This window comes from Prionailurus bengalensis, chromosome E2 (genome assembly GCF_016509475.1).
Source record: "Prionailurus bengalensis isolate Pbe53 chromosome E2, Fcat_Pben_1.1_paternal_pri, whole genome shotgun sequence".
In the NCBI taxonomy this organism is placed as follows: domain Eukaryota; kingdom Metazoa; phylum Chordata; class Mammalia; order Carnivora; family Felidae; genus Prionailurus; species Prionailurus bengalensis.
In genome coordinates, this window is record NC_057352.1 from 57,574,034 (window position 1) to 57,586,660 (window position 12,627).

Consider the following 12,627-nt stretch of genomic DNA (forward strand, 5'->3'; position numbering starts at 1 on the left):
CCCCTGCCCACGCAGGACCCACCTCCTGGTCTGGGGAGACAGACAATGAAATAATAGTAAGGGTCAGCAAAACGTGAGGCGTGCGGAGAAAGAATAAGGAAGAAAGGGGGACTTGAACTAGGGAGCCAAGGGTGGCATCGCTTACATACCACGCCCAGCCCAGGGGGGAAAGCCTGTTAGCCAGCCCCGTTTCTGGGATGAGGAAGCTGAGGCAGCTCGCCCAGGAAGTGGCAGAGCCCGGGGTCTCACCCTGGGCAGGCTGATGTCAGGAGGTTGGTCACTGAGTCGGGTGAGGCTGAGGCGGAGTGGAGAACAGCCGGGGGGGGGGGGGGGGGGGGGGGGGGAGGGGGGCCACCAGTGTAAGCAGGGTGTGTGGCTTTCTCCACTCCCAACACAAGGGCCACCTCCAATTTTGGGAAGGCTGTCTTCCCTCCCTAAGAGAAAAGGCCAGGCTGGCTCGGTTGGGGGTCCCTTGGGGCCTCCGTTTACTGACTGAGCCCCAGGGGTGGGGGCCAGCCTGGCCACCCCCACCCCCACCCCCACCCCGGCTGGTGGGGGCCCTTTAAGGCTGGTCCTGGGTCTAGTGCAAGTTCATTCATCCAGGGGCCCCTGCTGACTCACGCTTATGAAAGTGATTTTCCTGGCCCCGCCCCGCCCGCCTGCCTCCTCCCAGCCGGTGAAATACCCTCGCCTCCCTGACTCGAACAGCCTGCTCGGTCCGGTCCCCACGGGGGCAAAGGCAGCCCGTCCCCGGTGGCTCTGTGGCCCCAGCCTTCCAGGCGCCCGCCAGGTCAGGCTCCCCGGGTTCCCTGCAACGCCTGCGGGTCAGGTGAGTGGCCTGGGGGCGGGAGACAGGGGCGCGGCTGGGCAGGGGGGCCGGCAGGCCCCACTAAGAAGCTCTTCGGGCCGCCGCCGGGTTCCTCCTCCGCCCCTGCGGGCCATGACCATCTCCAGGTGCCTGGCACCCTCCGTCCCTGCCGCCCGCTGTCGCCGGTCCACGTGATGCTGCTCTTGGCAGGAAAGAGGCGTGGTCAGCCCGGCGCGCTGCCCGGCGAGGCCCCTGGGTCCTGCAGCCAGGCTGCTGGGCTGGGTGCTTCTCCCGGCCTTCCGGGCCGCCCCGGGGGGTCCCCAGCACTTGGCGTCTGACAGAGGTTGGGGTGCTGAGAACCAGGGGTCTGGGGAGCCTCTGAACTCTTGGGGCTCAGGAGGGGGAGGCTCCAAAGGGAGGGGGTGCAGGGGGGTGTGCCCAGGCTGCCGGCAGGTGGCCCTTGTGTGTCCAGGGACCCCCCTCACCTTCACCCTGCCCCACGGCCTCGTGTCACTTCCTTGGTGGCAACTGTCATCGTGCAGTCTTTGCACTCGTCTCGGACATCTCCCCAGGCAAGACGGCGCCTCTGTGCCCCGGGGTGGGGGGTGTCATCAAAGTCAAATGAGCAAAGGGCCGCCGGAGGTGCCCAATAAGTGTAGCCGAACTGGTGCCTCAGTGTCTCCGAACAGTTTTAAGCCTTCCTCCCCCAGAAAGTGCCTGTGCTACAAAGTTCAAAGAAACATCATTTACAGATGCCATTATTTCCATTCCTTTGATGCCGATTTGCTTCTGGGAGTTAGAGTCAGTCTTTCATGGGAGCTTTTTTGCTGTCCAGGCAGCGCGGGCCGGAGTGGGGGGGGGGGCACTCAAAGAAAAAGTTAACATTAAAAAGGTGGCCGTGCCAACGCCACAGCACTAAAAAGCGTAACTGGGATGGGTGTGGTTTCAGGTCGCCTGCTGTCAGTAGGCAGTGTGTGCCTTCTTCCAAGGTCATGAGAGCTTTTGGCTGCTCAGGACCTTGGGACGCTGCACAGGAGTGTCCCCTGGGTCGTGACCTCACATGGGTGGCATCCAGAGGCTGCTGGGAGCCCTGGACTCAGATCCCAAGAGCCCTGGTGGTAACTGGGTCCCTCCGCCTTCCGGGAAGCACAAGAAGAGGGCAAATGAGGGCTGGGGGAGTGCCCCTCTTCACTGGGGGTGGGGACGCTCAAGGGGCAAGAGAGGGGACGGGCATGCCCAGGGCGGGCTCAGGTCCCTGGGAGCAGGTTGCGTGCTCGTTTCGGGGGGCTGTGGAGAGTCTAGGTGAACCCAAACCACGGGTGCCAAACCCTCGTTCCATCACCCACTGGCTCTGTGACCTCGGGGGCATGGCCTCACCTCCCTGAGCCTCAGTTTTCACATCAGTGAAGTGGGTTTGCATGAGAATGAAAGTTGCTAAGGCACAGCTTTCAGCAAGGACATCACCTGGGTCCCTGTTGTTCCTGGGGACAGTCATGAGGAGGGGTGGGGCCCTGGGGCTGTTTGGCGGTTCCGGGAGAAAGCGTTCTGGGAACTATAATCCTGTTCTCCAGGACCACCAGGCTCACCCAGTGCCCAGCGGTTAGTGAGAAACTGCTCCCTGCCAGCTGGGAACGTGGACCCGTGGCCTCCCTCCCCACCAGCAGAGGGGACAGGGCAGAAGGATGAGCCCGGCTGGGAATGGCCCCCATCACACTCCACTCTGGAGAAGGGCTTGCTGGCCTCAGCTTGCCTATCTGTAATATGGGAGCGTGCCTAAGAGTACGTATGACAGTGCATGCTGCTAATTAAATAAGAATCAAATTAATGTGGATAAAGTGTTTAGAACATGCTTGGTACCTAGCCAGCTCCATAGAAGTCCAGAAGTGTTAGCCTTTTGTGTCGTTCTTGTTAGTGGTGGGGGGGCCACCCCCAAGTCCTCTCCCCTGGGCCCACCAGCGGCATGGAAGGCTGTTTTCAGGGGGCCCGAGAGCACCGAGGAGGGAGTCCCTGACGTGCCCCTTCCCGCCGTGTGACTCCGGAGACATCCTTTAACCTCGAGCCTCCCTTTTCCTGCCAGGTGGAGGTGACACGGCTCACCTCTCAGGGCCTGCCTGGGGGTGGGGGCTGCTGTTTCTGTCACTGTGCACGCATCAGACGTCGTATCCTGGCTCCGTCACGTTTCGTCGGCTATTCACGGTTTTTCGGACGAGTGGGAATTAGTCACCCACTTTTCCAAATCAGAGAATGCACGTAGAAATCCAGATTTCCGCCTTCTCCGGGAGAATTCTGATGGCGGTGACCCTGGGCCCCCCCTCCCTGGGGCCATATGACCACCCACTCACTTTGTACGTGTGTGTGTGACCCTGTGACAAGCCCCGGGTCTCCCTGGGGCTGGCCGGGGTCACACATGGTGCACCCGGGCAAAGCCTGGCACCAGTTAGCCCTGGGTTTAAGAGGCAGCTTTGTGGCACTGAGCGACCTGTGCGTCCCCTCTGGGCTCCAGTTTACGCATCTGTGAAATGGGATCATAACTGACAGAGCTTTCTGCGTGGGGCCGTATGAGCAGAACACGGGAAGGAGCTAGGTCGGTGCTAACGGCCACCCATTCCTGATGCACTCGTGTGGGTGCTGCCTTGGGGCCCTCAGGACGGCAGGGGGTGGACAGTGGGCGAGCCCGGGGGCCCCCGTTAGCTGGGTTTGGGGGATGTGGAGGGAGAAGGTGAGTCTGGAGCCTCTTCTGCACCTGCAGCCTCAAGAACGGGGTCTGCGTCGCTGTGAGTGATGCAGGCCCGCGGCCAGCAGGGGGCGCTGGTGCTCCAGAGACCAGCCAGCTTGGAAGACTTTTCTCCAAACCTAGTTCCCCGGGGGGGGGGCAATTCTCCACAAGCCCACCTGTTCCAACCGAGCCCCCTGGAGCAGGCAGTGAGCCCTGGTCCTTTCCCAGCAGCACATTTTGCTCCAGCCGGTGCTTCACGGCCATCACCTCACTATGTCCGCCAACAACCCTACCGGGTGGAGACTGCTACTCCCACTTTATAGATGAGGAGCCTGACCCAGAGAGGTCTGGGAATGAGCCCCTGGTCACCAGCTAGGAAGCGCCGTGCTAGGGCCGGGTGATGGCTCCAAAGTCCACTGGCTGCTCAGAGATCTGAGGGCTGGACCGGGGTGGGGGCGGTGGCTGTCACCACGTTGTCGGCCAGGGCTTGCCCCTGGGTTGAGAAGAAGGAGCCTTACAGAAGGTGGACGGGAAGCTTTGGGCGTTGTCACTGCCTGCCGATGAGATGGGGCGAGTGGGGTGCAGCTCAGACGTGGAAGTGACCGGGTCGGGAGAGGGGACTGTTTGGAACGGAGCAGGTGCGAAGAGGTGAGAAGGAGCAGGGGAGCGGCATCTTGACTGGCCTCAGGGAGGATCTTGGACTTGACCCTGAGGGCCAAAGGACAATACCCCGTAGCTGGGAAGTGCCTACATGACACCCAAGGCTCACCGAGTGGCCCTTCCTCTCCCCCAGATCAGCTGCCGGCTCCCAGCCCCCCACCAGCCCCAGCCATGAACATCCACAGGAGGGACCACCTTGGCACCGACCGTTCGGAGCCCCTCCCAGTCGTCATCATCGGTGAGTGCTGCCCCGGGGCAGGGGGAGGGGACACGCTGAGCCCCGAGAGTGGAAGGTCAGGAGCCAGGCAAGCCCAGGCCTGGCCTTTCTTTACCACCGTTGCCTTTAAAATCGGCCACTGAGTTGTATGGAAACCGATCTGACAATAAATTTCATATTTAAAAAAAATAAAAGTTAAATGGAAAAAAAAAAAATTGGCCACTGAGCATTCGCAGTGCGCCTGATGAGGTGCCCAGCAGCTTATAAAATGTCGTTCCCGTTCCCTGTAATCCCTCCAGGAACCCAGGGGGCCAGAGCAGAACCATCACTGAGGTTGCCTGGCGAGAGCGGAGGAGGGGGGTGCAGGGGGGAGGCCTGGTCCTAAGCCCACGACAGTCCCTGCGCCTGGCCCTGTGCTAGGTGCCCGCCCGCATGAGGGGTTACGGCTAAAGCATGTGGTTCCTGCCTCAGGGCTGCCCAGTGGGAGACAGGCGGCCCCTCCCCCGTGCGAGCCGAGATCCGAAATGGCCATTTCTGTAAATCAAAAAGAGGTGAACGTCAGCGATTTCGTACGGTTTGTCCTCATTCCACACACGAGTAATCTTCTCAGCAGCACAAGATAAGGAGGAGGGGAAAGACCAATAAGAAACGATGTCACGAGGTTAAATGCCCAAGAAGTGCCATGCACAGGCGGTGTGAATCATTCAGGCCCGGGGAGCAGAGACCCCCACCGGTGGCTCCGCGCCCCTGCTCTCACCCCTGCAGAGCACGGAACAATCTGTGCTCTAATATTTCACTCGTCTATGTGACATCCCAGACGGTCAGCTCTGGGCTAACGGGACTAGTTCTTAGCGGTCTTAGAATCTCCGTCACGTTGCTGTGTGACCACAAGCGAGTCACTCAACCTCTCTGAGCTCCCGCTCCCTCCCGGGATGAAAAGGAGGAAAGGGTAGCGTGCACCCACGAATGTTATCGGGAGAGAATGGGGGCCGGGGCACGCACGACAGGGCCTCGTGCGGGGCCCGGTCCGGCGGGGGGATCGGTCAGTTTCTTATTATTTGCTTGTTAAAATCCCCTTGACACATCGCAAGTGCTCGACAAATGTCAGCGATTGTCATGAGAGTAGTACAAGAGTACAGCGCCCGGCGCGTAATAGGCTCTCGACGACACGACCGTTCAGTGCTCCAGTCACTGGCCATTGTTACGCACAGTGGCCGGCGCGGCTAACGGCGGAATAGATGTTCTGTCTTTACGAAGGAAAAGGAATAGACGTTCTGTTTTTACGAACGAAAAGCCAATCGATTGAGCAAGTCAGCTCAAGACCAAAGCCCTCGGTACCTCTGACCCCACCCTGTCTCCTCAGGCAACGGCCCCTCAGGCATTTGCCTGTCCTACCTGCTGTCCGGCTACACCCCCTACGTGAGGCCAGATGCCGTCCACCCGCACCCGCTGCTGCAGAGGAAGCTCGCCGAGGCGCCGGGGGTCTCCCTCCTGGACCAGGTGGGCCAGAGCTCTGGGGATGGGGCGGGGGACACGCACACCCTGGGGAGGCAGGGCAAGAATAAAAATACGCGGTGGTTAGACCACAAGACCACGTGAGGAAGGCGAGCGGCCACAGGGGCCGGCCCGGAAATCGTGCCAGGAACCAGGGCCGTCTTTCGCGATCGGCAGCTGCGACACCAGCTTCCCTTACGTCCCCTAGACCAGCGGGTGTAACCCGGGGGACGATCCTGCTCTCCACGGCCCCCTCGGCCATCCCCGGGGACAACGTCGGTTGTCACAACCGCGGTTACCCTCCACGCTCCCGCCACAGAGCGCGGTTGAGAAATTCCGCCCTGGGTAGTTCATTTCACTAGCCCCTGCCCCAGGGAGCTCACCAATCCTCCATCCACGCCCCTGGCCTTCCAGAAGGCCGCTGGCTGTCCACCTCCTCCTCCCAGCATTTTCCCCTCCTCCTAGCCCCTCCCACCCTCAAGCTGGTGGATGAGGAAGCAAGCTGGCATTTGGTCTAGATCGGCATCTTTCAAAATGCCTTCTACAGGACACCGGTTCCTCAGAGAAGACGTTCCTACTCCAGGAAGTCTGAGGGATGCTCGGGTTTGGCAAAACTACAGGGAAATTCGGCTGCAGGACTTGTCAGAGCCTTTAACATGCTGCCGTGCCTTATCTCTTAGTGAGAGGCAGCACTTTCCGGGTTTGTCTGGCCACCCTGATACTAGGGTGGGAATGCAAAACCGGGCAGCCTTGGTCCAGTGGCCCCTCTGACCCGTGCACCCCCTCCAGGACCTGGATTACCTGTCTGAAGGCCTCGAAGGCCGGTGCCAAAGCCCCGTGGCCCTGCTCTTTGACGCCCTCCTGCGCCCAGACACAGACTTCGGGGGAAACATGGAGTCCGTTCTTACCTGGAAGCACCAGAAGGAGCGAGCCATCCCCCACATGGTCCTAGGCCGGAACCCGCCTGGGGGGGCCTGGCATGTGAGTGGGGGCCGGGAGAGGCGGGCGGGGGGGATCCGGGCTCAGTCTACCCGGAGTGTCGGAGAGATTTCCTCCCAAAGATTAGGACTCTTCCGTTTCCTGCCTTTTCCCTCTTCCCTCCCCCTCCTGCTCTACCCACCGCCCCTCTGCCTCCCTCCCCACCTGCCCTTTCTGCCCCCTCCCCAGCTGAGGCCTCCCACCCCCTGCCGACCTGCTGGGCTAGGGGCTAGGAGAGGCCTGGACCAAAGGACTCCTTTTGCCCACAGTCCATTGAAGGCTCCATGGTGACCCTTAGCCAAGGCCAGTGGATGGGTCTCCCAGACCTGCAGGTCACGGAGTGGATAGGCAGGAAGCGGAGGTGAGGCAGTTCTGGAAAGCCCCGGAGGGTGAGGAGGGCGGGGTGGCCCGGGCCTGCCCCCACGCGGAGCCCAGGAGCCGGAGGGAAAGGCGCTCAGGGCCACCAAGGCGGCCCTTCCTCCTGCCCGGGGCAGGACACTGAGGCCCCGGTGGGGAGAGGGCTGCCTGGGGCTGGGCTCACCCCGGGACTCCCCCCAGTGCTCCTGCCTGACCCACAAGCCTCTGATGGGGGGCCTGGGCAGCATCCCAGCCCCTGTGGGAGGGGGACAGCTGGCCCTGCCCTGGGGCTCCGACCAGGCTCCCCCCACCCCCACACCCCTGCCTGTCGCTAGCCCATGATGGGGCGGGGGGGGGGAATAGTTCTCTCCATCTTGTTTCCTGCTCCGTCGTGACCTCCCTGCACGCTTCTGACCATCCTGGGGGAACAGCTCATTCCCTGAACAAACGAGTCCCAGCCCCTGCCCTGCCTGGGGAGTGAGGCAGAAAGTTGCCCGGGGCCTCGGGGTCGGAGGGGGTCGCCGCGCGGGTGGTGACGCCCTGTCCCCTCCGCCCCTCACAGGCCTCTCGTCTCCCACCCAGCCACCCCGTTTCACAAAGCCTTTGTGTCCCTGCAGATTTGGTCGGAAGACACCCAGGCTAGAGTCGTGACGTGTTAACAGACAGATGGGAACTTAGGTTGTAATTGTAGGCGTGCCCTTTTATAGCCTACTTTTTTTTTTTTTTAATGTTTTCTTATTTATTTTGAGAGAGAGTGAGAGAACGAGTGGCAGAAGGGAAGAGAGAGAAGGAAAGAGAGAGAGACTCCCAAGCAGGAACTGCACGGTCAGCACAGAGCCTGGCTCGAGGCTCGCGCTCACAAACCGTGAGATCGTGACCTGAGCTGGGATCGAGAGTCGGACGCTTAACCAGCTGAGCCTCCCAGGCGCCCCTCCTTTTATATTCTACTTTTAATTTTTTTTCAACGTTTATTTATTTTTGGGACAGAGAGAGACAGAGCATGAACGGGGGAGGGGCAGAGAGAGAGGGAGACACAGAATCGGAAGCAGGCTCCAGGCTCCGAGCCATCAGCCCAGAGCCCGACGCGGGGCTCGAACTCACGGACCGCGAGATCGTGACCTGGCTGAAGTCGGACGCTTAACCGACTGCGCCACCCAGGTGCCCCTATATTCTACTTTTAAATTTAACACTCCGGCCTCAGGATTTCACCCCATGAGGACAGTGTTCGTAACCAGCCTTTTACATGGCCGCGTAATATTCCCGATTCAGCACTTCTCCGCCTACTCCTGTGACTATTCCTACTCACGGGGGGGGGGGGGGCCCTGAGCTGAGGCGGGGAGGGGGGGAGGCCCACACCCACAGCAGGTGCCCTCCCTCCCCCTGGGCTGCTGCCGCCACGGTTCCTAAGCCCTGCCCGGTCCCGGGGCTCTCCTTCTGTCCCACATGCCCTTCTTAGGAGGAACCCTGGAGGTAACACCTTAGGCCCATTCCTTGAAACCATTTTGACTCCGAGAAGGGCAAGCGACAAGTTCACAGAAACAGACCCCAGGGCTCCGGTTTCAGAAGCAGGCTAGCGAGCCGGGCCGCGCGGCACAGCCTCGGGGGACACAGTGTGAGCTCGCGCCACACTCGGTCCCGTTGGGGGAGTCACAGAGGATTCTCCTGAAGTGAGCTCCTCCTTAACGACACGCCCACACTCGGGGAAGCTGACTCCCCTGAGGTCGCACGGGTCGCTGGAGAGAGGAGCTGAGATCAGGGCAAGCCTGTACCGCAGCCACCCTCGGTCCCGGCCCTGCGGTCATTGGCCTGGGAGGGGCGGTGATAACAGCGACCCGACAAGAGTAACAATGCTGCAATAAAACAGTCTCTCCTGTGGCTGCGTGTGCCCCTGAAGGCCTCCTCATCCTGGTCCCCAGTATGGTGACAGTCCCCATCACAGACCCCTTCCTCCTGCCCGGGGGGGACCTCTCCTTCCCCTCCCACCCCATGGATCAGTTTTCCCTGTTTCTGAACTTTATAGATATGGAATCCTCCCGTTATTTTTTTTTAAACATTTTAAATCTTTATTTATTTTTGAGAGAGAGAGAGAGAGAGAGAGAGAGAGAGGCAGAGCGTGAGTGGGGGAGGGGCAGAGAGACACCGAGACCCAGACTCCAAAGCAGGCTCCAGGCTCTGAGCTGTCAGCACCGAGCCCGACGCGGGGCTCGAACCCACAAACCGCGAGATCGTGACCCCATCTGAAGTCGGACGCTCAACCGACTGAGCCCCCCCAGGCACTCCGGAATCCCACCATATTTACGTGGGTCGTTATTTAGTCCTTGGGAGTAATAACAGTGGCTGAGGCTTAACCTGTCACTTACTACCTGTCAGGTTGTTTCCTAAAGCTTCTGGTCACATGACCCTCTAGCCCTCTCTGCAACCACATGAAATAGAACCATCACCACCGTCCTCCCCGCTGTGTAGATGAGGCACGGAGGGCTTCAGGCACAGAGCTCACCGGCAGCAGAGCTGGGATTTGAACCCAGGCCACCTGACTCTGGTGGCCACACTCCCACCCTGGCCCTCACCAAGGCCCACCGCCGGCCTGGTCACCCCCCGATGGCCCCTTTGTGGCCCCCACACCCCAGTCTGCCCTCTGACACCCCCGCTTCCCCAATCCTTCCCTTCAGAGGCCTTCGCAACAGCCGTGCCACGGCTGGGGACATCGCTCACTACTACAGGGACTATGTGACCAAGAAGGACCTGGGTCGCAACTTTGTGTCCGGCGCCGTGGTCACGGCCGTGGAGTGGGGGACACCTGAGTCCGGCGGCTCCGGGGGCCGGGAGCCCAGCCCCCTCTTCCAGGTGAGCGGCTTCGTGACCACCGAGGACCAGAGCCGACGGCCCTTCTCCCTGTGCGCCCGCAACGTGGTCCTGGCCACGGGCACGTCGGACAGCCCGGCACGGCTGGGCATCCCCGGGGAGGCCCTGCCCTTCGTCCACTATGAGCTGGCGGCCCTGGAGGCGGCCGTGAGGGCGGGCGCGGTAACCCCAGCCTCCGACCCCGTCCTCATCGTGGGCGCGGGGCTGTCGGCGGCCGACGCGGTCCTCTACGCGCGTCACTGCAACATCCCCGTGATCCACACCTTCCGCCGGCCCGTGGACGACCCCGGCCTGGTCTTCAACCAGCTGCCCAAGATGCTGTACCCCGAGTACCACAAGGTGCACCAGATGATGCGGGAGCAGTCCATCCTGTCGCCCAGCCCCTATGAGGGCTACCTCAGCCTTCCCGAACACTGGCTGCTGCTCTTTAAGGCCGACCGCCAGGCCGTGTTCCGGGACCGCGACGGCCTCCAGAAAGTCTTTGGGGTCGCCCTGGTGCTGGTCCTCATCGGCTCCCACCCCGACCTCTCATTCCTCCCCGGGGCGGGCGCTGACTTGGCCATGGACCCCGACCAGCCGCTGAGCGCCAAGAGGAACCCCATCGACGTGGACCCCTTCACCTACCAGAGCACCCGCCAGGAGGGCCTGTACGCCGTGGGGCCGCTGGCTGGGGACAATTTCGTGCGGTTCGTGCAGGGCGGGGCCCTGGCAGTGGCCAGCTCCCTGCTGAGGAAGGAGGCCAGGAAGCCACCCTAACACCCGGCCTGGCATCCTCGTCCCCAGGCCCTAAAGAGGAAGGGAGATTACACAGCCCAGCTAGACGCCCCAGTGAGCGGAGGGGGCCTCCCCTGGCGGGAGAAAGAGGGGCCGCGAGCCCATGCGGCAGGCCTCCCCGATGAAGATGAGTCTGCGCAGTCTGCGCGCAGACCAGTGCCCGGGCCGGGAACAGAAGCCGCGGGCCGGCATAGGCTGTGATCTGGGGTGAAAGCCGCTGGTACGAGCTGGGGTCACCAGGGCCGGCTGAGCACAGAGCCAAGAGGACTGCAGGCCTTGCTCCTTCCAGAATCAGGTCCCAATTAAACCCAGTGCCTGCCTCCACCCGTGTGTCTGAGGATTCTGTTGCATGGGGAGGGGGCTGGGTGTCTGGGGGGGGGGGCACAGGGCCATGTGGGAGATCCTCAGGCGGGGGAGTTGTGTGACAAGGGATGGTCCCGCACATGGGGGTACAGCTGTGGGCGGGAAGCGGGGGAAGGCTGTGTGCGGGGAAATGGTATGCCGAGGAGGCCCCTGCCCACCCCTCCAGTCTAGTCCCGGCCCTTCTCCCACGCTCCCTCCCGGCCACACGCTTTTCAGTCCCTCATGCTCCCATGCTTGCACCTGCCACAGGGCCTTTGCAAGGGCCGGTCTCTCGCCCAGGACACTTTCCCTCCTCTCTGACTCCTCTTCCTTCCACTCTCTTAGCCTAAGCACATCACTTCCTCCAGGAAGCCTCCACTGCCACGAGCCCCTCCGTAGCCACCAGGACAGTCCCCTGTTCACGGCCCAAGGTTCTACCCCTTCATGGTAGTTCAGCTTTTGGGGTTGGTTTATCTGTGGAATCGCTCCGTATCTGACTCTGCCCACCAGGGTGTAGGTTGCAGGAGGCCAAGGACACCACTCACCGCCGCCCCCCCGCCCCCAGCCCTGTCTGTTCTGCTCACTAGTGGAACCCAGTGCCTCCAACGGGCCTAGGACCTAGTGGATGCTCCTTAACTCATCCTATGGGCCGGTTGAGGATGAAGGGATGGCTGGATAGATGGATGGCTGGATAGATGGATGGATGGATGGATGGATGGATGGATGGATAGGGGTGTGTGAGGAAGAGAGTGTTCTGGTGCAAAGACTGGTCTGGGCGCTGTGTGACGAGGTGGGGGACGGTTGAGGAGGCACGCAGGCCCTCGCGGGAGTGCTGGGGGAGGCCCAGCGCCTGGGCGCTGATCTCGGGAGCTTCAGCCAGCAGAGGGCGCTCCGGACTCGCCGGACACCCGCGCTTCGGCCCTTGCGGAGGCGCCGCGGGTGGGGTGGGGGGAACCCGCGGGAGGGGGGGGCAGCGGGAGACTTTCGGGGGACAGCCCCCAGGGACGCCCCCTGCCGCGCAGCCAGACGCCCCCCCCCCCAACCCGGCGCCGACCGGGCGGCCCCTTCCGTGGCCGGGGCTGGGGTCCGGCGCCCAGCACCGCGCCCCCGCGGGTAGCCCTCTGCCGCCGCGCCCGGCTCCCGGGGTGGGGGTGGGGGGGCAGAGGGGGTGGGGCGGTGGACACGAGGCACGTGGCTCGGGGTCCGGGCGGAGCGCCCCCCCACCCCCCACCCCCCCCGCCCAGTCCCCCGGTGTCGGCCCGTCCCCGCGGTGGCCGCGGCCGCGGGGCCGCGGGAGGGAGGGCGGGGCGGCGCGGGCGGCGCGGGCGGCGGCGGCGGGGAGGGGTCGCGCGGGGGCGGGCCGCGGGCCGGGCGGGGGTCGGCGGGCTTCCGGGCGGCGGCGGCGGCGGGCGCGGCGCG

General features: G+C 62.8%; 1 protein-coding gene across 3 annotated transcripts in view; it reads left to right on the forward strand.

Moving 5' to 3' along the window:
- Window positions 1-11,190, forward strand: part of OSGIN1 (oxidative stress induced growth inhibitor 1) — a 32,160-nt gene extending 20,970 nt beyond the window's left edge. For 2 of the 3 annotated variants that reach the window (XM_043599768.1, XM_043599767.1), the window contains 5 exons: window positions 4,318-4,422; window positions 5,765-5,901; window positions 6,685-6,876; window positions 7,143-7,234; window positions 9,900-11,190. In XM_043599768.1, the coding sequence (XP_043455703.1) occupies window positions 4,356-4,422; window positions 5,765-5,901; window positions 6,685-6,876; window positions 7,143-7,234; window positions 9,900-10,848 (1,437 nt within the window). In that variant the 5' untranslated portion in view covers window positions 4,318-4,355 and the 3' untranslated portion in view covers window positions 10,849-11,190. Of the gene's footprint in view, window positions 1-672; window positions 830-4,317; window positions 4,423-5,764; window positions 5,902-6,684; window positions 6,877-7,142; window positions 7,235-9,899 lie in introns of those variants that run through there. The other variant, XM_043599766.1, reaches the window with a different exon arrangement.
- The last annotated feature ends 1,437 nt before the right edge of the window (window positions 11,191-12,627 follow it).